We start from the raw sequence: 26,355 nt of genomic DNA, 5'->3' as shown, positions 1-26,355 counted from the left end.
AAATGTTTGATGCAATGTGGGGATCAAACAGTGGGCAAGAGAATCAAGCATTTGCCCTGCATTTCTCCTAAAAACTGCTGTCTGAGAAACATGGGTAGTTAATTTGAGTCTCTCCTTATTACAGAAATGGTCTGGCCAACAGTTGAAGGGGGATGGACTGTTGACAACCCCAGTGAGATCATCTGGGCAGTTACCATTGCCGGCTGTTCATAGCATAGGAAAGCCTTGTACGTCATAGGAGCTCCCTGAGCAGGTGCAGAACCTCCTGGGGGTGGTCTTGCTGGGAATCAAAGTGAAACCACCCATGCCTCCAGATCCCTCTGATAGTTTACAGGAAACATTTGGGCATGGAGCCACCCAGGCCTCTGAACACCAGTATGGCTCAGTGGTTGAGTGTAGACCTATGAACCAAGAAGTCACAGGTTCAATTCCCAGTCAGGTCACATGTCCAGGCTGTGGGTTCAATCCCTAGTGGGGGGCGTGCAGGAGGCAGTCAATCGATGTTTCTATATCTCTATCCTTCTCCCTTCCTCTCTCTCTCTAAAATTAATAAAAACGCTTAAAAAAATAACAGCAGAAATTACATAAAACTTGATGGAAAGGTTAAAATTACCTTTAAGGAAATCTCATAGAAAGTTGTGCATAAGAGAAAGAAAAGGAAATGGCAATTTACCACCTAAACAGGGGTTTCAGAAGGACAAAATGAAAAAAGAACTCGGTGAAATAATTCAAGGAAATCCCCACCGAGGAGGACACCAGCTGCCACAGTGAACAGGCCAACTATGTGCCCCACCATGGGCACAGAAGGATCATCCCCAAACACGTGATTCTAAAATTTCAGAACCCTGGGGACAAGAAGATCTTACAAACATATAGAGAGGAGATCCAGGTCCCACAAAAAGGTTCCAGGATCAGAACAGCTTTGCACTTCACAACAGTACTGGCAACAGGCAGAGAGCAGTTCCTTGCAGTCCTGAGGGAGATGGTTGTAAGCTAGAGTCCTGGCACAGCGCCAGTACACAGAGGGAAAATGGATACACTTGCAGACAGGCAGGCCTCCCATGCTTCCTTTTTATTCAAAACATAGATGGAGCCTGAGTTTCCGCAGGGTGAGAGAGTGAAAGGAGAAAGATGAGTGGGCCAAAGAAACCCAGAGATTTACTCGAGGACAGAGACCAGGGACTACCAAACCATTGAGCAGGAGGCCCTGGGCCACCTGGCAGGGTGGAGCCTTTGGGTTTTGAGCAGGTGTGTGGAGGCAGGGCTGACCCTCAAGGCTGCCTGTGCTCCGTGGCCCTGTGGCTTGTAGACAGACTGGTGAGCCTGCCCCAGACTCTTGTTGGCTTGCTGCTGACCTGTTTGGACCATCTGCCCCCCTGGCCCCACTTCGCTGAGGACACCTGTCTCTCCGCAGGCCTTCATGGCTCACACCTGGGGACAGGAGGCAGGTGTGCAGGGCAGTTCTGGTCCATGTGACTGCCCTACCAGATGCCACAATGAGAGTGAGTGGCCCTTGGTGTCCTGGGGACACTCACAACCCTTTCCAGGAGGCACTCTTGTCCACTCTTCAAGCTGCAGGCAGACCAGACTCCAGACTGCATATCTTTTCCTGGGAACCATTACCACTGCCATTGCATTTGTGCTCACTCCTGTCATTAAGGAACACATGTGTAGGAATAACACAGGTAGACTATAACTATAAAGAAAAGTGAAGGATGCCCTAGCCCAGCAGTTCTCAACCTGTGGGTCGCGACCCCTTTGGCCGTCGAACAACCCTTTCACAGGGGTGGCCTAAGACCATCCTGCATAACAGATATTTACATTACGATTCATAACAGTAGCAACATTACAGTTATGAAGTAGCAATGAAAATAATGTTATGGTTGGGTCACAACATGAGGAACTGTATTTAAAGGGCCAGAAGGTTGAGAACCACTGCCCTAGCCAGTTTGACTCAGTGGATAGAGTGTCAACCCGCAGTCCGAAGGGTCCCAGGTTTGATTCCCAGTAAAGGGCATGTACTTGGGTTGCAGGCTTGATCCCTGGCCCTGGTTGGAGTGCATGCATGAGGCAACCAATCGATGTGTCTTTGTCACATGGATGTTTCTCTCTGTCTCTCCCCCTCCTTTCTATTCTTTCTAAGAATATCCTCAGGTGAGGATTAACAAAACAAACAAACAAAAAATAAAAGCGAGGGGCTGCCTGATGAAGTTAGAGTATTGGACGGGCATGTGATATGCAGAGCACACAGGGCCTTCCGGCATCACTCCTTATCCCAACACATGTTTTTCAGTGTGTGGACACATTTCACAGCCATAGGGGAACACGTTTTTCAGTTACATCTCTAATTTACCCCGTCTTCTTTTTCCTCCCTTTCTCCGCCTCCCCAGATAGGCAAAATGTCAGAGTAAGAGGAAATTGTGGTTACATAGTTGCGATATCTATTATTTTTCCCTGGATTTGAATGACTCATTCTTCACTTGAATGGACCCTGAACTTTGGCCATGTTTTCTGAGGAATAGTGCTTCTCTGTGTTTCGTGTCTATATGATGGCATGGCATGGTGTGTGAAGAGAGGACCTAACCACGGAAAGTGACAGTGTCCTTTATGATCACTTACTAAATAAAGAAACAGTATCCCAGATTTCTTCTCTCTGTGGTTGAGAACAGCACAGTCGGCATTTCTTACTGGGCCTTGAATGTGCTCTTTGTGCTTCTGCTGACGTCACGAGTCTGATTGTGTTAATGTATTTCTCATGGCACAACCTATACAAGCAATTTTCTCTCCACCATAAAATATTCATGGGAATACAGGCTTTTTTGTTTTGGTGCTGCATTCTTTAAGTAGAGAAGGTTTGATTGTTTTCTCCAGGGCGCTCTGGGTCAGAGGCACTAGCAACTTCTGCTGGGACCTCATGGCATTTCAGCTAGTTTTTGATACTGAATCAGTACAAGTCTTGTCTGACGCACCCGCTGGAGGCTAGGATGAATGGTGATTGTGACTTCTCTCAGCAGCTGGTGTGCAGGATAGGGCTGGGGACAGCTACGGCCACTCTCCCCACCTGGCGTGTCTGTGTGGGGCACACTAGGGTGAGCAGATAGCGTTTCTTGATCCCTGCATGGCTCTCTGTGGCCCACGTGTGCTGCCACGCTGTGTTTGTGTCTAACTGTAAGTGGAGCATTGTCAGCAGGGGTGGAGGAAAGGCAGGAGCTAGTTTGGGTGTGTCTGACATAGGTAATGTTCGACTTTTCATTCTCTCTGCTCTTTAACTTTCTGTAGCAAAAGAGTGAAGTTTTCTCTGATACCTCAAAAAGGTAAACCGAGGCAAGACTTTATTCCATTCTAACAGCAAATGTGGAGGAAATGCTGCAGTCAGAACAGTGATGCATTCATTGAGGACGCTTCTGCCCCGACTCAGCCACCTTCATACCCCACTCGTTTCACTCCTGGCAGCAGGGAGGTTTGTCTGCAGGTTCATCAGCCACATCAGCATACTCCTCACCTGGACCCATTGCTCTTTGGTGTCTGCAGGAGGACTCACCAGCTACCAAGGAGGGTGTCCTTAGAAGATTCCCTGGGATTCCATACTCAGGAGACTCTGAGGAACATTTGAGTTAACAAGACAAACCTCGGTTTGAATGTGGTGGGTGTATGCTGCCTGCCCCACGTCATTACTGAGCAGGAGCCACCTGAGCGTGCTGCTGTGCCTCAGCATCTTCCATCCTCGTTTGCTTTCCCGAGGCCACCACCCTCTTCTCTTTCAGCACCTGAACCCGCTGCCAGCCTCTCTGCTTTTGGTCCAGCCTCCCCACACTGACTGTCCCCCTGCCCAGGGGGCATCCACAGGGCAGGGGATATGAGCTCCTCTGCCTTGGAGTCCCCATGACCCCCACACATGCACCCGGACCCCTGGTTCCTTGCTCGTGATGCCTCTTCCATGTCAGGGAGATGCAGTCCCTTGCAGGCCTTCTCTGGGCCTTTGTCAGCCCATCCTCCCGCCCCCCAATCTGGTGTCCCATTGTAGGCCTGTGCCTGTGCCCAGCACCCAGCACAGAGCAGGAGGTCCTGCATACTAGCAGCAGATAAATGTGCATGGACATGGTGGCCCATCACAGGTTTGGTTAATAAAAAGGATCCTTTTACAGTTGTTTTTTGTTCTTGTTTTTTATTATTATTATTGATTTTTAGAGAGAGAGGAAGGGAAAGGGAGAGAGAAACATGGATGAGAGAAAAACTTCGATCAGCTGCCTCCCGCATGTCCCCTACCGGGGAGTGAGCCTGCAACCCAGGCATATGCCCTGACTGGCAATCGAACCAGCAACCTTTTGGTGCATAGGACAACACCCAACCAACTGAGCCATACCAGCTAGGGCTATGTTTAGTTTTAAGAGATTAACTATGGGGCATTTCTGATGGCCCCCCTGCCCCATCTATGAAAAATTAGAAACAGGGAGAGGATGAGCTCAAGTGGGCAGTGATGAGTCCTCGGTCTGGCCTGTCAGCAATGGCATTGCTGCTGCATAGAGTCTCAGGTCACTTTGGTACATCTTCTAAGTGGGGTCACACCTGACCTCCCCTGCCATAGTGGCCACCAAAGTGACACTGCTCACAAAATGTAGGTGCTATGCTTATTCATTAGTTCTCTGTGGTTATTTACTGAAGCTAAAGTAGTACTGTTTAACCAGACAAGCACAGTGTGAGAGAGACCCTGTAGGTTGTTCCTACCTCTGAACATAGACCCAGGAATTCTCTCTAAAACAGTGACCGTGTGTGTGTAACCCAGAAAGGTAGGGTCAGGCCTGTCCTTCGAAAGCAAAGTCAAACTCACCTGAGAAGTCCGTCATGTACCTCACCTATAATCTGTGAGGTAATGAGGCAGGTTAGTGGGTTAATGGACAATAACTTTTGGATCTCATAGGTGGATGCAGAGGGAACCTGTGAGGCTGGTGGTCAGTCACAGCAGTGACAGGTTTGGGAGCACTCAGCATTATTCACAGGTGACAGTGATACCCCTCCAAACACATGACCTGAATCCCCTCATGGTGTCGAGTCCCCTTGTTGCTAAGCTTTTTTACTAAGCTCTCTTCCCTGCCCTTCATACGACTTTTTCCTTCAGAGAAAGTCTGAAGCAAATGGAGGAAGATATTGAGTTTTTTTAAAACTGGTATTATTTACCCAGTTTATCCAGTTTGCTATATTTTCATAATAAAATGATCAAAACAAGAAAAGCCGGGGGATTAATAAATCTAGTCTTCTCAGGTTGTATGTGGTGGGGGTGGGTGGGATACCACTCTTCCCTGGGCCTGTTCAGGAAAACACTCTTTATTTGTATAGATTTTGTCACATAAAGATCAAATAAAAACCTCTTAATGGGTCAAGTCTGATACCGAATTAGACAAAAATGCATACATTTAAAAAGTTGGGGGTTGTACTTCACTGATTTGGGGAACAGAAGAGAAACAGTCAGCTGGTGTTTACCCCTGCTTGTTAGTGTTAAAAGAGAGGAGATTGGATAGTTTCTTAAAATGATCAAGTGTGGAGAATTTGTTGGTCGCCCTCTGGGCAGTTCTGTGTTATAGCTGCTTCAGACTCTGAGATGAGAGTATCCTGGGCAGCTTCCAGCCTGTCAGCTTCCTGGGCTCTGCCTCCATGAGCCATGCACTGCACTCAGATGACACATTTGTCAGGACATGGTGCTCAGAGCGCAGTGCCTGCGTCTGCTCGGGGTCAGAACACAGGGCTTCCACACAGCCAGCCTCTCCCTCAGCCCCAGCCTTCCCTGACCTTGCCTTATCAGAAAGGCTAATGTGGGACCTGCCATCTGGGCAATGACCACAGAAATGCTCTGCCCCGAGGGGTGGTTCCATTTATGGGCTGGGCTTTTGTACCAGAACCTATGGGCTATAGGGCTGGGAGCACAGAACTCCTCAGGAACTGTTTATCTGCCACTGGAGGGCTCTGTGGCCTGAGGGCTGGGCATGTGTGTAGTGGGAGTGACTACTTCCAGGCAGACTCCGGGACCAAGTCATATGCATAACTTGGCCTGTGCTAGGGTCCAGGCAGAGACAGCCCTTAGGTAAGAAAACTGGTCCTTGGTGGCCCTGGCCTTTTGAATTGGGGCTCCCATCTGAGTCTTGCAACCCCCTTCAGGGCAAGGCCCCCTTCTCCTGCCCTGGCCTCCGGGTCTGGTGCTTGTCGGTTGATGAAGAAATGTTCCTAGAGCAGATTGGGGAGACCTTTCTGGAAGTGACCGGGGAGCTGTGGGTCTCTGTGCTATGCTCTCCCCTCAGCTCCTTCGGGGGCTTTATGAGCAAAGTCCATTTGGGGGGTGCGGGGGGAGAGCACAGCGTGTCTGAGTACCATTGTGGAAAGTTCTCTGGGCCACAGTGCAAGCCTGTGTTCATGTATTTTCAAAGTGGAAACCTGTCCCAGCAGGAGCACCCACCTTGGGGTTCTCTTGTGATGTCCATAATTGAAAACTTACATTCCTCCTGTGCTCCTTTTCTCGCTTTAATTTGGTATTAATTTGTCAGCATTAAGATTGATTCTGCCAGAACCGGTTTGGCTCGGTGGATAGAGCATCGGCCTGCGGACTCAAGGGTCCCAGGTTCGATTCCGGTCAAGGGCATGTACCTGGGTTGCGGGCACATCCCCAGTGGGGTGGCGTGCAGGAGGCAGCTGATCGATGTTTCTCTCTCATCGATGTTTCTAACTCTCTATCCCTCTCCTTCCTCTCTGTAAAAAATCAATAAAATATATTAAAAAAAAAAAAAAAAAGATTGATTCTGCTGCTGTTTCTAATCTCAGTCACTGGGGCTGTACTCCGCCAGCCTTCGAGCCTAGAAGAGGCCGTGGGTTCTGTGTAGCAGACACAGCTCATGCATGTGCCTGTGCAGGCCAGCTGGGAGGCACTCCGTGGGCTGCAGCCAGTAAACATGTTTGCTGAGAGGGCACTTGCTTCGCCATGGAAACAGGCCCTCGTCCTGAGCATCTGTCTGGACCACTCTGTGACACACACTGTTCTGTGTTTCCAGTACACAGCTCTTCAGTGACTTGGTGAGGAGGAAGCGACACCGCAGTCAGCCTCCATACTTAGTGCTGTTCAACCCTCTCCAGAGTTCTTCCCTTTTCTCCTTGTGACTTTCAAACTTGCTTTCAGAAAAGTGATGGGCCTGCAGTGGCATCCTGTGAGAGAGCAGGGGGCAGTGTGCATGAACGTGTCCTGGTCTCACCTTCATGATGACTGTGATTTTTGTACTTGAAGAGTAGTAGATCCTCTCATAGGCTGCTGAGTCCCTCACTGTGAACCTTTTGGGCAAGAGTTGGGGAGAGGCATCTGAAATGTGAACTGTCCTTCAGCATGCGGATACCCCTTGCTGCTTGCTAAGGGTCTGGGTGGTTGCTCAGGCGGGGGACGCCGTGGCCTGCAGTGACCATGTTCTGTGCTGTGCTCTCTCTGCAGTGGATGTGGCCTCGGCGCTGCCTTTGCAGGTGGCTCCCTCGGCGGTGCCCATGGACCTGCGCCTGGACCACCAGTTCCCGCTGCCTGTGGCGGAGCCCGCCCTCCGGGAACAGCAGCTGCAGCAGGAGCTCCTGGCTCTGAAGCAGAAGCAGCAGCTGCAGCGGCAGATCCTCATTGCAGAGTTCCAAAGGCAGCACGAACAGCTGTCACGGCAGCACGAGGCCCAGCTGCATGAGCACATCAAGGTGAGTCCTGGTTCCAGCACATGCTTTCTCACCATGATCCTAGCTGAGCATGGTCCCTAGCAACCAGCTGCACCGTTAGGACTCACAGGCAGAGACATTCCTCGCCATGCCCCGAAGACAGATCACTGGATGCCTGTATCTTCAGCAGCAGGGTGTTGGCCAAGTAAATTGTGGCAGATGTAGTATATACTGGAAACAGTGTCTAAAGTCCCAGTGTAGGATGTACTTAAAGCAGAGAGAGTGCTTCCCATCTAATTTCACCTGCCAATACATGTCCTGAAATAGGAAAATTACCAGTAGGAATAGTAACCCAGATTATCTCTTGAGTGGTGTCTACCTCTTCTCATTTTGTCCTACTGATGTTTTGTAACTGGAAAGAAGCGTTAACATTTTCTTATATTTAAATAGAATAAAAAAAACTTACATAGATCTTTTTGGGGGGGGGGGTGCTTACTCTATACAAGTATCTAATCATATTCCAGATTTTAAAATGAAATACATAGGAAAGAAACATGTATTAGTGAAATGTAGCGAAGGTACAATATGTAGTTAACAGTCCTGGTGTGATGTGCTGGTCCTGATAAGCTCTCATGGTATTCGAGCCATGCAGGGCAGCATTGCCCTATAGAAATATACAGGGTACGTTACAATTATGTAGGTAATTTTACATTTCCTCGTAGCCACGTTAAAACAAAGCAAAAAAACCCATGTCGTATATGTTATTTATTTCTATGTAACATATTACCCCACAACTTAGCAGCTACAACAATAGACGTGTATTATCCCCTAGTTTCTGTGGGTCGAGGACCCAGGAGCAGCTTAGCTGGAGGTTGGGGCTTAGGCCTGTCATAAGGTTGCGGTCAAGCTGGCATTCAGGGCCACAGGATCCATGTCCAAGCTCACATGTGTTTGTGAACAGGAGGCCTCAGGTCCTTATCATGTGGGCCTCTCTCGCAGCCCCCAAAACACATAGAGTGCATGCGTGTGCTCCCAAAGGCGGGCCCCTCATTGCCCTTCATTGTGTGTCTCTATCAGTCACATGTCCATGCCTCCCCACGTGGACATGGGTTTGCAGGCCCAACACAGCTGTACCTGGCTGAAGGAAGACCTCAGTAACTACCTATTGAATTGCATTGTCCCTCACACTCCTGTCGTCATACACTAATACAGACAGCGCCAGTGTCCTACCTTGCAGGCATGGTTCGTGCCAACCGGCATTAAACATGTCTCATGTAGGAGTCTGTTGAATTGATAGTTTGTAGAAAAAAATGAAATTTTGAGAAATAAACAAACCCCTTGTATATGAGGTCATCAGGGCAGCAAGAATCATCAAGACCCTTGAGAGGGCAGTGCTGCCGTCACAGGGCAAGTGGGCTTCCCGCAGCTTGGTCCTCTGACTGCGCTGGGTCTGGTGTCCTGACCCTGATCCTGTTCTCACCTGGCACTTCAGGAATTTGTATCCCTGCCATGGAGATGGGAGAGTGTCCTTCCCGAGTCCTCATGTCAGCCTGTGCAGGGCCGGCCTGGCCGTTGGATGCTTCTCATGCCCTTGTCACCAAGAGAGCTCAGGCCTGGTTCTCCACACACAGGAAGAATCTCAAGGTCACATGTTCTCTGCATTTTAATCATTTGTTTTTCCATTTAAAATGGAGATCATAAAAGCTATTTAAACTCTGTAATTGTATCATTACATCAGCGGCTTTTGTTTTGATGATTTAAACCCTCTTCCTAAGCTGTCATATTGTTAGTGACATTTGGCAGTCGTGTTTGCCAGACAGAGCTCTTGAGCACACAGTCTAATTAGTGCCATTAAATCATCAGTGAATTTGAGTAGAAACTTGTAAATAAGAAGGGAGTCATTTTTAAAATATGACTTAAATTGTTAACTTTGGGTGCAGAAGACCTTTAATGAGCTCTCAGTGCTCAGTACTGCACGTGACTTTGACAGTTTCTCTGCGAGTCAGGCTGTTTTAGGTACCATGTTCCTGCTTGCATCCTACATGGTTAGTTCTCTCCTTTCCTGAACAAGGTCCCAATGAGCACTGTACCTGAGGCAGGGTGTAAGAGAGCCAGAGTTTGGGGTGTGGGGATATCTGTGCCCAGAAATTGTGAACTTTCACCAACTGGGATAGCACAGATAACTAAAAGACTATTTTCTAGATTTGCTGCTTTGGGAGTTGTTATAGTTTTAATACTTTTTATTTTATAAAAGAAATACGAGTTTTTAGTGTTTCAAATCAAAAAGTGGGGTTAACCAACAAAGCTGCCCCTCTTTGCCCCTCCGCCCGGATTCACAGGCCCTAGACCTCGTCAGGCAAACATTCCCTGTTTAGACAGCCAGCTTTCTCCCTGCAGGAAAGAACCCAGCGAGCAATTTCCCACTTGAGGGAAGAACTGGCTCTCCTCCTCAACCCCAACACACATACACAAGGCCACTTCTTGGGGGCCACTTAGTACTGGTATACTTAGACTTTACTCTGCTTAAAGACCTACTCAGAGTCTCCCTTCCTGTGTCAGTCTGTGTGCGTATTGCTCACACTTGGCACTCAGGGAACCACATGCCCTTCCTGATACAGCTCTGGGGTTTCCCTGGAGTGAATCATTTCTCCCTTCCCATTGGCTTAGGTCCCTCTTTCCTGATGCAAACCAGTCCCACAGTTTGAGAGGCCTTGGAGCTCTTCTCACAGTGGCCACTCACTGATGAGTGCATTTGTAGTTGTCAGCGGCTATTTCTAAGTATAATGATACAATCACATGGTTTTTGTATTTCCAAGTATCTGAAATTGGAATTTATTGCATCTTTAGATCGGGATCAATAATTTAAATATTCGTTTCATGCAAAGGGGAAATGATTTTAGCATCTAAGCCCCACTAGGTCTTTCCTGCTTGTGTGGTGATGCTTACCGTTTTATAGGACTGCAAGGACTGTATTGCAGGAGCGTCTCAGTTACCTTTTGCTGTGTAGCAAATGACCCCAAATATAGCACTTACCACAGTAGTCATTTTGTATGTTGAGGGTTGTTTAAGCTGCTTTTCAGGCCCGGGATTTCTCTCTGTACCTGCAGCAGCGGGGTTGACCTATAATTGCCTCACTCTCTGGTCTGATGTCTGGCAGGCTGTTGGGGGCCAGGGGATTATTTGCTGGTTTCAGAGTTGCAAGCTCAGCAGAAGGGCAAGTGTGTTTTCCCTCTAGGATGTTACTGCCCCACTGGCCAAAGCAGGTCTCATAGCTAAGGTCAGAGTTCCTTTGGGAATAATATCCAAGGGAATGGGTACTGGGGACATGCAGCAACAGGGCCAGAGTGCATGCAGGAGAGATGCTCACTCTCATTCAGAGGGGACAGGGGACATGTTCAGCAGTGACTCGGTCAGGAGTTGGGTGCATGCAGGAAGAAGGGGCAGGACACTGGAAACCCGAGTGCAAGCCAGCTCACTATCTCAGCCACCTTCTAGTTCTGGGATCAGGGGTGCCATCCCGGTATCTCCAGCCATGAGCAGGAATGTTTCTGTAAATGCATGTTGTCTTCATGTTTTGCAGATACTTATATTTTTGTGTTGAGAATGTATCAAACATTTAGCTTTAGTGGTAGACACATATAAGCATCTTTAGTTGGAAGCGGTGTTGACACTGTTGTCTGGAAGCTACCTGGAGTTCTGCTGTCTTGTTTCCCTGGTAGAGGCCACAGCCTTCCCAGTTGGGGTGTTTCTTTCACTCACTTGCTTTGCAGTCCAACCGTTTCTGCAGTCTGTGGCCTATGGATTTGTATCTCTTTAAAAAATACTTTCCTCTGTCCCTGTCGGTGCTTTCAGGGCGGTGGAGGTCAGGCCTATGTTCAGGCGGCCACATTCACCCAGATGTTGGCCCTCCTCTTTAGTCGTTCACTTACAGAACCATACCCACAGACCTTCCTCCTGAGCATCCCAACTGGCGAATCCATTGCACCCCCAGAGGAACAACCCACTGGTAATGTGCCCTGAGCATCATCGGGAGGTGGAGGAGGGTCTGGGGCCTCAGGCCTCCCTAGTGGTTGTATGGACAGATTTAGCCCTATGCTTGCGTTGGCATTGCAGGCTGTGCTGCTGTTATAAGGAATGTTTTCATGGTACCCTCTTTCTAATTGTAAAAGTCATTAGTTAATGATTTGAATAGTTGAAAATTACAAAGGAGAAAATATTGCTCCCGTGCTATTAGGTAGGAAGGCTGTTAATGAAGTTCTGTGATCTTATGTACTAGTAAGCTGTGTATGTGTATGTGTAATGTTACAGAATGAGGTCAAATTCTGGTGTATTTTTATTTACTGTGTTGTCAGCATTTCCCTAAACCATCCCATACACTGCGAAAGTATGATTTTAATGGTTTTATTGTAGTCTTATAGTAAGTCACAATTTAAACAACGACTAATACCCGAATAGTTGAACATTAAGATTATTTTCAGTTTTTCATGTTTTTACTTTCTTTGTGCATGAATCGTGTGCATATGTCTAGACAGAGTAGAAATGGCATTGCTGACCCAAGATAAGTACTTTTTTGTGGCTTTGTTACCCATGTTTATCTCCAAAATCTATACCAGCCGAGTGTACATGTGTCTATGTGTCTCCCTCCCTCTGTCACACATGCACACACACCTTGCTTACTCTATGGACAAAATAGCAAAGCAGTAGTAACCATGACAGGTGCACTTACTGAGTCGTCCTGGGAGGGGCCTTTTGTGCTGGGCACTGCACAGGTGCTCTCCCTCACACCCACAGCTGCCCAAGGAGCTGGTGCCCATGCCTGCTCCTCCACTGATGGGATTGTCCCTGTCCTGCAGTGACCACCCCTCCCTGGCAGTCTGAGGCCTTAGTGGGACTTGTTCCCATTATATTTCCGTTCTGTGTCACATTGTGTCTCTATTTCTGCGATTGTGGGTAACCGTATTTATATATGCTTATTCACTGTTTCTACTAATTATAATTTTTTTTGCTGTTCTTCTGTTGTAGTGCTGGTCTTTTCTTACTGTTGTAGGAGTGCCTATCATAAATTAAGGGTATTATTTCAGTGTTGTCATGTGGCTGTTACTTTTACCCATAATCAGTAGTATCTACTTGTCCTATCCTCATTCACAGATCAGAACATGATTTCTAAGTGGTTAGAAGTGTCACTGTGGTCTCCTAACCAGTGCATGTTTGCCTCGGCTTTCTCCTGGTCCTGTGCTGACACCACACAGCTGTCAGCAGGAGCCCCTGCACCATGTGCTAGTCTCGTTCATATCCGCATGTCTCCTGTCCCCTCACATGGATTCTACCTTTTAAATTCGCTGTAGCCTGTCTTACCCTTAATTCTTCCAGGTGAACTTCAGAATCTTTCCCATAAAGTCCTCAAAACTTATTCTGGAAATGTATGGAAGTTGCAGCGAGTTCATAAATTAATATGTTTTGTAATAACTTCCTGATATTAAGTTTCTAATCTAGGAACACGGTGTTACAGTCTGATGGTTTGAAAACCCTTGTTTTATTTTTTCATATAAGCCTTGTAGATTTTATACTCAATTATTCTTGGGTATTTTATATATTTCTTTATAGAATTATCAAATTTTTTTATTCATCTCAAATTTATAATTGGTTATTTCATGTTCTCTAGGCAGATAGACATGTCATATGCAAATAATTATGACCTCCTTTCTTCAGCTACATTGACTAAAACTTCCTTAACCACTTTAAGATATTGAAAAGTTATCTGTGACAACCTCCTTGACAGCTCATGGGCAGGGCCTGGCCCATCCCATGACTGTGCTCTTGCCAAGGTTGGGCCCCAGGTGTGGATGATTCGTGGCCCTGGGGTCCTGACAGGCCAAGGTTGTTTCCCTAAGGCTCCATCTCTGAACCTGGTTTTGTGGCTTGCAGGAGCTCCGGGGAAGGTGGGAACTCTTTTCCTCATGCTGTGGGCCTCTGGGTCACCCCAGGAGAATCCCTCCTGTTTCTCCTGTGGGGTTACTCAGGCCCCTACGCTCTAGCTTCTACAGAGCAGAAAGCCTTCCCTGGGTCCTAGGTGCAGCGATGGCCTTCTCCTCCTAGAGGAGCTGGTTCGCTGGGTGGTGAGTGTGCTCATCTATGGAGCAATTTTATCATTTTCTAGTGTTCCTCAGGATCCGGGTCATGTTCCTGACAGCCGCATTTCCCTGTTTCCTGTGCCAGTTCAGCTTGTGTCTCCAGTGCCCATCAGGCTCTGCCCCTGGTCAATTGGCCCTTCTCGGCCTCCATTCCCTTTCCCACCTCCTGCTGCTGCTGGGAGGCCCAGGGGACCATCTAAGACCAATTGCATTGCTGTAATTGGTCTCAGAAACCACACTCACTGTCCCCTGCCTGAGTCCCCACAGATGGAGATTCCACATAGGAAACAGCTGTGCTTTTATTCCTTTTCTTTTATGGCAGAGGTTCTCAACCTGTGGGTTTCGACCCCTTTGGCCGTCGAACGACCCTTTTACAGGGGTCGCCTAAGACCATCCTGCATATCAGATATTTACATTACGATTCATAACAGTAGCAACATTACAGTTATGAAGTAGCAACGAAAATAATTTTATGGTTGGGTCACAACATGAGGAACTGTATTTAAAGGGCCAGAAGGTTGAGAACCACTGTTTTATGGGAAATTCTTAGTTTTTTCCTTAGTCATTTTTTTTTTATGGTGATAAAAATTAAGTAGCATTGCCTGGCCTGCGTGACTTAGTGGTTGAGCATCGACCTATGAACCAGGAGGTCACGGTTCAATTCCCAGTCAGAGTAAATGATCCGGTTGCATGCAGGAGGCAGCCAATCAATGATTCTCTCTCATCATCGATGTTTCTATCTCTCCCGCTCCCTTCCTCTCTGAAATCAATAAAAAAATATTTTTAAAAAATTACATAGCATAAAATTTATCGTTTGACTATTTTAAAGTATACAATTCAGTGACATTTAGTTCATTTACAATATATGCAACTATCACCACCACCTAGTTACAAATCATTTTATCAATTTCTCCCCATGCCCTCTTCCCCCATCCCCTGGCAACACTCGTTCACTTTCCGCCTCTATGAATGTGCTCGTTCTAGAATCACACAACATATGGCCTTCTGTGTCTGGCTTCCTTCCCTCAGCATCACATGTTCAGGGCTCACCACATGGTAACAAGCATCGTGCTGTATTCCTCTTCATGGCCGAGTGATATTCCTTTGTCTGAATGGACCTCAGTTTATGTGTCTGTTTATCTGGTGAGAGGCCTTTGGGCTGTTTCCACCCTGGCGATTGTGATAGTGCTGCTATGAACATTCGTGCACAAGTTTTTGTTTGAGCACCTGTTTTCAGTTCTTTGGGGTGGAATTGCTGGGTTATATGGTAATTCTGTGTTACCACTGGACCCCTAAACCATTTCTTTATTGTGGTAAATATACTTATGAAGTTTGCCATCTTACCATTTTTAGGTGTGTAGTTCAGTGTCACTAGTACACTCACGCTGTTCTGCAACCACCGCCAGTTTGATCTTCCTAGACTGAAACATTGTGCCCATTAAATATTACCCATCCCTCAGTCCTGACAGCCACCACTCTACATTCTGTCTATAAATTTGACTACTCTGTGGACCTCATGTAAGTAGCATCATAGCCTGTTTGACTGGAGTAGCTCTTCTCAATGTGGGTATAATGATAAAGTCAAGGGTTGGGGTAGTAGCTGAAAGGTCGATGCTCCTCCCAGAGGTGCAGGCAGGTGGCCCCTTCTCTTCTGGCCTAAGTGGTGAGAAGTAAAAATCATTCCCACATTGTGTGAATTTGTGCTTTTTTGCTAGAAAAGAAGAACTTCTCTCTGTTCATGTCTGTTAGTGTGACCTGTGCTGTTCCCAGGGGCAGGACAGGGTTTTAAGAGCTATTTAGTTGAGGGTATGACTCTTTTCCCTGCGGGGACAGGAAGAAAATTGAAAGGAAACCTGATTCTAATGGCACTGGGAGTCCACTTGGGATGTTTATTCTCTCTTTATTATCTGCCTCAGGTAGCCGAAGAGATGTTGCCCAGAGTCCTGGCTTCCAGGTCACCTGAGGCGACATTAATGAGCTAGCGGGAAAACTCCGGTTGTTGTAACCCTGGCACCTGGGAAGGCTCATGGCTGTGCAGTGCAGACCTGTGTCATCCCTGGACCTGTTTGTGCCTAATTAGAGTGCTAGGAAGCACTGCATATACAACCGGCATGTGGTTTCCAGGAACTCATTCATGGGCAGGTGGATGGCCTTGCTCCACCTGCCTGCTGCCCTAAGGGTCACTGATGGCCACTCTGGCTGCCACACTGGGCTCTGCTTTTCCTTGGCTGCACTTAAGAATATCTGGCTTTATCAGGTGTCCTGCTGACTGTTAATTATGCCTTCCATCTGCAGGCTGCCTATGGTTGTAGGAGAAAAGGAACTCTGTGTCTCCAAAGCAGCAGCTGTGGGAGTTTGTGTCCTGCCTGTCCTACTCCCTCATTCCTCCTCACTGGCTCTACTGCCTTTGCTCTGGTCCCCTATCCCTGGGCTTCGCTCACACCTGCTGTGGGCCCAGCTGAGGTCTGCAGAAGACAAGGGGCTCAGCCCCAGCCCAATCACAGACAGCCTCAGGCCCCTGTGCAAGTGTGCCAGGTGGTGGTGAGGCCTGAGGGAAAGAACTAGGATTCCCAGCATGGGGGGAGGTGCTGGGCTTCATGAGAGTGCAGCTGCTGGAGCCCAGCCTTGAAGGAGAAAGTAGGGTTACCCTGGGTACTGGGGGCAAAGGCAAAGGAAGCACAGGCAGCCGGGCTTGCAGTTGGTCCTCCCTCTCATATCCCTCTCCCTCCAGGCTCCACTTTCTCCCTCTTATTGTCCCCTCTCCTCATTACCTCCTTTACTGCTCCCCCATCCTCACAGCGATGTTGTACCCGCAGCCTCACAGGAGTGGCCCACAGTGCCCTGGACCACACCACAGTGCTGGCGTCTCTGTTGCAGACCTTCCTCTCATAGATCATCATGCTGAGGCCAACCCTTTTTGTCTTTATAACATTTGAGTGGCCAGTTTGGGATGGGAATGTGACTGCCACCTGGGGGATTTGACCCTGGTGAGGAAGAGGGAAGATGATTTTGAAAGTACTGAAATGGGTGCCTCTGGGTATGAGCCAGCACATCCAGTGAGAGGAACATGGAAAGGCTTCTGTTTTTGAGGATCCCTTAACGAATAGCATTTTAGTCCCAAATGGGCTATAGAAACCATGGCCAAACAGCACGTGTTCCTGGATGTGAACAACCAGCCCACCTGAGAGAAATCTCCGTCAGTCAGAACTGTGTTCTTAGAATGGGGGAGGTGTCGGGGTAGGGGTGGCTGCCTGAGAGGCCTCTGCATCTGTGAATTAGGCCACCTAACTGGCGGCTGTGCTGAGGCACAGAGCTCCCGGGCAACTCCCCATGTCACGGTTCCGGCCTTTATGCACATGCTCAGTTTTGCACTGACTGTGCCAGGCTCCTGAAATGCTGTGCATTCTTCAGTGAAGAGGCACTGAATCTGTGCTTTATTTTCGATTTAATCTTTTCAAGAGAAATGCAGTGAAGGAGGTGGCAAAGACAGCTCCTAGCATCCATCTGCTGATGGCAGGGCCCTGCATAGGTTGTGATCGGCCTCAGGGGTGGCAAACCCCCACAAGGGCCGGGTTGCTATAGAGAGGCAGCGTGAAGTTTTTCGCTTCACCCCTCCACCGTGGGAAACATCTGTGTGAGAGGACCAGTGCCTGCCTGTGCTCAGCTTAACATGGGTCACATGAGCACCTGGAGATTCTAGCCCTGGCTGACTCCAGCTCATCTGCATGTGGAGCCTCCTCCGTCCTTTTCCGTGCTGGCCCTAGCTGTCGTTTGTTTAGGTTTGGTGTCTTACCAGCCTCAATGTCAAGGAAGAGAAACAAGAGCATGGTGAACATCTGTGATTAGGGATCTGCTGAGCAGGGCATGGTGAGCCCTGAGACGGCCTCATCTTGGGTGTGGGCAGGTAGCTGGAGGTCTGAATAGGCTGCCCGTCACCATCCTTCATTACATGCCTTGGGACATTTCATGGTGCATCAGTTCTAGTGACTAGCAAAATTTAGGGGTAGACTGGCACAAAACAGGTTGGGCCATTAATGGTTAATAAAAATCCACCTAAGACCATTTCTGTTGAGGCCTGTTAACACACGGGAGACTGGAAGATATTCCTCATTGCTGGCTGTTTGGTTTTTATTTGGAGCCAGGATTTAGTTGTGAGTGGACTGCAGGAATCATTGGACATCAGCTCCCTATTTCCTGAGATAAGGGGAGTGGGTGATCTTTCATATTGTTCTCATTTTCACATTTGCTACCATGAGTCTGCCGTATATTTAAGATCAGGAAGACACCCTTGACTTTCAAAAGGAGCCTTTGACCCCTGTGGGGTACTTGCATGTTTGACCATTAGACATCCTTGGGCTCCTGAGCAGGCTGTGGCTTTCACACCCCCCTCCTCCCCCCGCAGAGTGTGCACATGGCCCATGGGACTCCCCCATGCTGAAATACAGGTACCTACCTGCAACTCCTGCCATTGTATAGGGCACCTCTGGCTCCAAGAACTTGTCTGAATGGTCATGACCTCAGCATTAGTTATTTTGCAGAGTCCAGGCCCAGGGAGGTTGGTTTTTGAGCAGCTTTGTAAGCGTCCCTTTGGTGGTGTTAATGTGCTTTAATGGAACTTGACTGCTACCATTTCTGATGACTGGTTGGTTATTGATCCATAGGATTAATCAGAGGCACTCTGAGAGGGTCAGGTGACAGTTCCCTGGAGGCTGGAAGGTCTCTGTCCTCGGCTGGGGCTGTGGATGTGTACCTGTCCTCAGTTTCAGTCCTTCCATGTAGCAGAGTTTTAGTTCACTTTTGAGAGTAGACATTTGGCTGGGTTTTCACCTGAACATTCGTTTATTCAATTCTAAAGTCAGAGTCAAAGAAGCTGAATTCCAGGAACCTGTGCTTTGATTCTGAGCTCAGTATTGGCTTAAAAGTAAATTCAGTGTTAAACTCTCATTGGAGTAATGGGATTTATTGCTTTGAGGGTTTTTTTCTTAGAAAAATTAAGTTGTAGACATCTTTTTTAAATTGCTCATAATAGTTTCAATCTGCAAAAAATAGCTTATCAACAATTCTTTCTCTATAGAACAGTCTTGACCTTCACTCATGTTAGCGAGATACTAGGTGCAAATAACTCTATGGATTTTACCTAACATGAAAATTAGCACATCTCAAAGACCTGTTTTGTATTCTGAAGACTATACTTCGTGACACATTCATTCATTCCCCATGGTGGAGCCTTCCTGGGTGCTGACAGGCAGTTCATATTTACGATTCCACAGAGTGATGCGTGATTGGGGTCAATAATGCAGATGATCTTTATGTTGTAGTTCACCCTTATTTCCCTAAATCTGTGAGTCTAGAGGGCCGCTTTGTCCCAAGATCAAGAGACAGGCCAGAAATATGACGTGACATTGTGACGGAGGCTGCCAGGGTCTGATTTGTTCCCATCACTTTTGTTTTATGGGCTTTAATATAAATTAATATTGGGTAATGTCCATCCAAATGGGAGGTGGAATGAGATCATACAGTGTAGTTCTGGGGCATTTTGGGGAATCTGAGTTGTTGTTTGTACTTGCTGCTTTCATTAAAACTCCATGACAATATTGTTTTTCTGGGAGTTCTGTAATCCTGTGAATTTTAATCACCAGTATCTGTGGTGGTTGTTTCCAGTCTTTTTGTAAAGATAATTGAAAGATCTCTCTTTCCTTCTGGGTTCTGGCTCAAAAATAAATGTTGAGAAAGACTATTAAGCAAATTTCTGCCTGTTCCTCATTTATAAATTAAATGAATACTGAGCAGCTGAAAGGGAACCCAGGCTGTACTTAGGGCCCTTGGGGTGTAGGTGATACCAGTGGGGAGGGACACTTCATTATAAAAGCTGTTGTCGGAATATCGCTGTAAAACTGTCCTGACCTGAGCAGCAGCAGGCAGCCCGCCGGGATGCACGTTTCTTGAGATTGCCAACGCAGGAGGGCAGGGCTGTTGACACGACTGCTGACCCAGGAATGGGCTGTGCCTCTACCGCAGACACAGCGTGTGGCTCTTGGGCAGGTCCTCTGTGTCTATTCAGACAAGCAAATAGGTCTTCAGGCGGAGGAGTCCTTCATGTGCGCCTGTCCTCAGTGAGTACAACGTCAGCCCCCACAGTGCAGCTCAGAGCATGGTGTCTGGGATCGAAACTAAAAATAAGGGGCATGTTTCACCCCCACTTCATTTATTGTTTTGTCACAAAGGTGTAATTTAGTTTCCCTCCTAAGCAGTAAGAAAGCCCCACCGGTTTGAATTGTTTGCACAGTTCTAGCTGATAGACAGTTCTCAGGAGCTGGAGCTGGGCACTCGACCCAGGTTTTGCTAACTGTTGGTGACCAACACTGCAGAACTAGGAAGCCAGTTTCGTGGTTTAAAACTCCTGGAATTCATCCCTATGGTCTGTTCTGTGAGTGCTGTTTCTCTGGAAGACCACTGGGGGCCTCGTTTTGATCTTAGGATGACATTGCAACATTCAGAAGGAGTCAAGGTCTTTCGAGGAAGACAGAAAACAGACAAGAGGCTTGTGCCACGCTGTTCTAAGTGTTTCCCAGAGATTACCTCCTGTAGTCCTCACAGGGAGGAGTTCAGTACTTGAGTGGAGGGGGGCGGGGGGTTGAGGATGCAGAGCCAGGTTCATGCCGGGCAGGCTGGCCTCAGCACTCTCCTCTGACCCCGTGCCATTTGCCATCAAGAGTGTTGTCAGGTGGCAGGAAGGGCATGGAATGTGCCTGCTAATGTCCACTGTCCCCAGTTCATGTAAGTTGACTACAATATATTTTTGTTCTATAAGAAAGCTCTTAGAAGTGACCCTCGGTATCCATTGGCCTGCCTCTGATTTTTGTCACCAGGTCTTAGGAATTTCTATTCTCGAACACCACAGAAGTAGAAACTTTGCCTGCTGACTCTGTCGCTGTCCCCACGGTCAGCAGTGGGCATGCTCACTGTGGTTCTGCAGTCTGTCTGTGTTTTTTCCTCTGTCTCTAGCTCATCCCTTTTCATCACTAGGTAGTATTCCAGCATGTGAATGCACAGTTTGTGTTCAACTCGGAGGTACATCAGGCGTGGCGAGCCGGGCTGTCCTGCGGGACTGCCATACACATTCCCTAGAGGGCTTTGGGCAGATTTGCCCCATGTCTCTTGGGTGAGTCCCAGGAGTAGGACGGCTTTGCCTTAGGGTGAATGCTTATTTCACACTCTTTTGTGTCATTCTCAAAAAGGCATTCCTAGCTTGCAAGATGACATAAATAAATCTCCCTGTGTATTTTCTTCTAGGATTCAGTCATTTTTATTTTCATTTTTAACACTTAAAAGGTCAGGAGACATCTGGGCCCCGAGCAGCCCGTTTGCGTGGGCACTGCACAGAGTTGGGGTAGAATCATAGGAAACGCAGGCTGTGGGACAGGACCAGCCCCAGTGGCAGCACCTACACAGAGGCGAATTGGTCCTTCGCTGATTCTATGGTGTGTGTGTGTGTGTGTGTGTGTGTTGGTTCTTGTCTCAGCCCCAGGCTCTGACCCGTCTCCTTCCCTCCTGCAGCACCAGCAGGAACTGCTGGCCCTGAAGCACCAGCAAGAGCTGCTAGAGCACCAGCGGAAGCTGGAGAGGCACCGCCAGGAGCAGGCGCTGGAGAAGCAGCACCGTGAGCAGAAGCTGCAGCAGCTCAAGAACAAGGAGAAAGGCAAAGAGAGTGAGTGTCACGTCTAGGCCACACCAGGGCCTTCCTCAGGTCGAGGTTATTTGTGCTCCACTTGCCCCCTGGTCTTAGCATGAGGTGTCACTGCAGGGTCACTTCAAGTGGCTGTTTCAGTTGCTCTCAGCTTCAGCCTCGATAGTGACTTTATCCTCATTTGGGGGCTGCAGGAGCAGTCAGCATGACCTTTGGGTTGACATAAGCATATTAAAGTATATTTGGCAGACTCCTAATAGGTTGGAAAATATTAAAAACCAAGTGGGTATGCGTTTTACCCGTGAGCTCAATCCTGAGTATTTGAAAGTTCTTTTCTTTTGAGAGCATTTTGTGGATGCCTTGAACACAATGTTAGCTTGTGGGACACCCGTAGCTAAGAGGAGACATCGTGACCAACCCCAATTCTGCTTTTTATAGTGGCTGTTCCCCTGTGTCTGATATCAGTGTGGTCTGTTATCCTTAGAAAGGCCCAGACTTGATCTGAGCCTGGAGGCTGCTCTGTGTGCTGTTCCCCTTTGGAAAATTTCCCGAGTCTCTCAGGGAAGAGGCCACAGCCCCCTCTGCTGACTGCACGGCCACTGGACAGAGATTGGCTTGGGCTTGCACAGTGACATGGACACAAGGTGACTGGCCTGAGTAAGGCCTGGTGTATTGACAGTTGCAGCGTCCCGCCCAGACTGTGATAAAAGGAACACTGCCCCCAGGAGTATTGTGCCACTTTCTTTTGACAACTTGTTGCAATGACACATTAGGGCCTCCTCAGCAGAGCCGTGTCCACAGTCCTTGCCTGTCAGCTTCCACCCAATGCCCGTGCTCAGCTAAACTTGTTTGTCCCTGGTCACACTGAAATAAGTCAGGTTGCATATCTGTCCCTGTCAGGGCTTGGGCATTGATGGTTGGGTGAGTTTCCCATCCAATATTCATGAGTGAAAGAAGAAGACTTTATGTGCCTCACCAAGATGCTAAACCTCTAAATTCTCAAAAGTCCTTCAGTTTCAACTTCTGAAAATGATTAGCCATCTGTACAAGTCATTTTAACAAGCTTTTGTTTAAATTTAATATCCATTTCCACAACAGCATTTTATATTTTTAAAGTCTTCTTGTAAAGTATATTATTTGAAACTAGAGGCCCGGTGCACGAAATTCATGTGGGGGGGGGGGGGGGTATGTCCCTCAGCCCAGCCTGCACCCTCTCCAATCTGGGACACCTCGAGGGATGTCCGACTGCCCGTTTAGGCCCAATCCCAATCCCGGACTGCTGGCTCCCAACCGCTCGCCTGCCTGCCAGCCTGATCACCCCCTAACCACTCTCATACCAGCCTGACCGTTGCCTAACTGCTCCCCTGCCAGCCCATTCACCCCTAACTGCTGTCCCCTGCCAGCCTGGTCGCTCCCAACTGCCCTCCCCTGCCGGCCTGGTCACCGCTAACTGACCTCCCCTGCCGGCCTGGTCACCACTAACTGACCTCCCCTGCCGGCCTGGTCACCGCTAACTGCCCTCCCCTGCAGGCCTGGTCACCCCTAACTTCCCTCCCTTGCCAGCCTGGTCACCGCTAACTGCCCTCAACTGCCCTCCCCTGTCGGCCATCTTTGACCACATGGGGGCAGCCATCTTTGTGTGTTGGGGTGATGGTCAATTTGCATATTACCTCTTTATTTGATAGAATTATTATAAAGGTCGTTGTTATTGGTGTATGATAGACATACAGAAAAGCCCCCAATCTTCAGTTTATAGGGAACTCTTGGGGGAAACTGCCCTCAAGGACCATCCTGTGTTACCGTCCCGAAGTACGAGGACAGTCACCACTCCATTCTCCTTCCCAAAGGTAACTGCTCCCCGACACCTAACACCCCAGAGTCATCTCTCCCGCTTCCAAAATGAGTGGGATCATTATCTAGGGGCTCCTGCGTTTCCCTTCTGTGCTTGACGCTGTGCTTGCGAAGCCATCCTCACTGGTGTTCATGTGCTTTTACTGCAGATCAGCCCCTCATGGACGCACCGCCATGTGTGTCCCATGCACTGCAGATATTCGGGCTGTTTTCTGATCAGGGCTGTCACAGTAAAGCTGCCATGCACGTCCTTGGACATGTCTCTGGGTGCAGATGAGTCCCTGTGATGTCGTATCACTGAACCTTAGGGTAGTGTGTGTTCAACTTTCATACCAGATGGTTGTCCAAGTCTCTGTACCAGTTTTTGCTGCCACCAGCTGTGGGACAGTTGCTGTTGCTCTGAGTCCCTGCCAGCGCTGGTACTGCCATCAGTCACTGCCCTGTCAGTTGGGTGTAGCAGCTCCTCATGGCTCCAGCATGTTTCTCTGATTACCAGTGAGATGGGCACCTTTTGCTGTTCCCCATTGTTGAAGTATGCCCATTTGTCTAATGCGCTCTCTTCCTTTCTCTGAATGTGGAGTTGTTCATTTTATGTCACTCTCCTAACATATGTTCAGTCCTGACATAATTTATCTATCCTTCTTAAATTAGAATTAGATTATAATAAAATCTGTACTATTATGCCTATATTGTTTTCTGCATTTTATAAATATTTTCTCTTTATAAAGGGCATTTTTTGTTCTAAAAGTATCTAGCTAGTGTATTCTCTTTATTTTTAGTTTATTTCTCTATTTGTAAGTTCATAGTAATTGTTTTTATACATAAAATTAACACCTTTTACAATCATTTGTTATTACAGCAGTTTACTTTTTTGTTTAAATATTTTTTAAAATATGTTTTTATTGATTTCAGAGAGGAAGGGAGAGAGAGAGAGAGAGAGAGAGAGAAACCTCAATGATGAGAGGGAATCATTCATTAGCTGCCTCCTGCACACCCCCTACTGGGGATGGAGCCCAAAACTTGGGCATGTGCCCCGACCAGGAATCAAACTGTGACCTCCTGGTTCATAGGTCCATGCTCAACCACTGAGCCACACTGGCCTGGCCAGCAGTTTACTCTTAAAATAATAAATATTTTTTCAACTCTGATAGAGCTTCAGTGTGAAAAGCACATCAGGAGAGTTTATTCTCCCTGTGAGATCTGACTTTTGTGCGATATTTGAAAGTAATGACTAACTGAGTGGCATAGTGATCTGTACCACAGCAATGAGGTGTGGTGATGACTGCAGGCTCAGGGGTGGCCCAGTTGAGATCCAGCAGTGAGGACAGAAGGCTGCCAGGAGGAGCTGCACTGTAGACTCTGGTTGGCTGCTAGCATCCTTGGTATTGGAGCACAGATTGGGGCCCTGCAAGGGGCAGATGGGGCACATGGTGTCAGTCACCCTTGTCGCTCTCACTGCATGGCCCACTGGCTCAGATGACACTCCTCTTCTACACCACTGCCTGTCTTATGTGTGCTGACTTCTTTCAGCTGAGGGAACTTCCTGGCTGAGGGTGCAGCCAGGGCACTGACACCATGAGGGATGCGTGAGAGGTGCGGCACGTGGAGCCAGGTGTCCTGGCATGTTTATGTGGATTGGAGTGTGGACAGCGGAATTGTCATTTCTAAAACTCCCGGTGAGTCTACTGTGTGGCCAGGATGAGAACTAGATGATTCCTCTCGCTCTGTGTTAGGAATCTGCATAACCGAGAGGCTCCGGGGCCTGTCACATGTGGCCTGGCCTACTGTACGGGTGCTGCCTTCCACTTCAGAGAGCCGCCACCATAGACAACAGCACCAGGCCTTGTAGGGGGCACTGTGAGGGGCTTCTGTTGTGAGCAGGAAGCTTGCATGCAACCCAAAGCCACAGGAGTGCATGCAAGGCTGCTGTTACATGTGGCCTGCCAGGAAGTCCTCTGTCCTCATTCTCCCATGCTCTGCTTGGAGCTCAGTGATCCTACACATTTTTCTTTAGGGGGAGGAAGTCATTGCTGCTTATCCAAGGATGGATGTTTAACGTATCAGATAGTTGGTCTGTGCCACAACTAACCAACAAAATACCAGTTTTTCAGATTGCTTAAAAGCAGCTCATCTAAATTAGTCCTTGTATTTACCAGAATCTTCCAATACAAACAAACAACATCTTAAGCCTCACAAAATATGAAAACCCTTGACTTTAGAAAACATCTTAGATCTGTTTGCAAGTCAGAAACAATCTCTGCAGCCCTTGTGGAGCAACCCCACTCAGCCCAGCCAGAGCGCCAGAGTGTCCTCTGCTTCTCTCCAAGCTCGTCACAGCGTAGCACCGGTGGTTTCCAATGTGTGGATTTGGGTGGTCAGGTTTTATTAGTCGTAGTAAACTGTGTACGGTGTGAGGATTTGGCACACTGGAGTCGGCTCTGCCGCCTTGAGTGCGGTCCTGTGCGAAGGCCCTGGCGTTGGCAGCTGTGGCCCTGCCTGTGATCAGGCTCCTGGTTACACACTTGGAAATGCAGGGCACACTGCTGTCCAGATTCTTGTTTTTTAAAATTAATTTCTTTTTAAATACTTAATTCAAAATTTTGTTACATTTGTAAACATTTACAGTACTTTTAATTTTAAATAATTCTGCAGGTGTGTTTTTTTTTAAATTTCTAATACCATTAATACCATTCATTTGAAAGAATAGTGAATTCTCAAAATTTGTGGGAGTTATGGTATCTCAGCATTGATACACAATCTTTAATCAGTTAAGTTTTAGTTAGATTTACTACCTTTAAGAATCTGAACTACACTGTCTCTTAATATAAATTTAAAAGCAAGTCTTTGTTCTCTGAGCAGGTCAGAATAAGCATGTCGACTCTCATCACTGTCCTTTATAATAGCTTGGTTGAGAGTAAGGGGCCTTCACTAGGAAACTCATTTACTTTGTTGTAAAAATGGCTCAAAAGGCTGGAGTCAAGACTGAACATCTGATCCTGAAAGTGATCCATTTGTTCCATT

The 26,355-nt window shown here is 47.7% G+C and overlaps 1 protein-coding gene across 6 annotated transcripts in view; it reads left to right on the top strand.

The window, feature by feature from the left end:
• HDAC4 (histone deacetylase 4) overlaps positions 1 to 26,355 on the top strand; it is a 233,521-nt gene that overhangs the window by 129,980 nt on the left and 77,186 nt on the right. For all 6 annotated transcript variants that reach the window (XM_070422527.1, XM_070422531.1, XM_070422529.1 and 3 more), the window contains 2 exons: positions 7,463 to 7,707; positions 21,354 to 21,504. In XM_070422527.1, the coding sequence (XP_070278628.1) occupies positions 7,463 to 7,707; positions 21,354 to 21,504 (396 nt within the window). The remainder of the gene's footprint in view (positions 1 to 7,462; positions 7,708 to 21,353; positions 21,505 to 26,355) is intronic.

This window comes from Myotis yumanensis, unplaced genomic scaffold (genome assembly GCF_028538775.1).
Source record: "Myotis yumanensis isolate MYYU_CA2020_CCGP unplaced genomic scaffold, mMyoYum1.0.hap1 SCAF_8, whole genome shotgun sequence".
NCBI classification, from domain to species: Eukaryota; Metazoa; Chordata; class Mammalia; order Chiroptera; family Vespertilionidae; genus Myotis; species Myotis yumanensis.
Note: the sequence above shows the minus strand (reverse complement) of the source record. Positions and strands in the feature narration are given on the sequence as shown.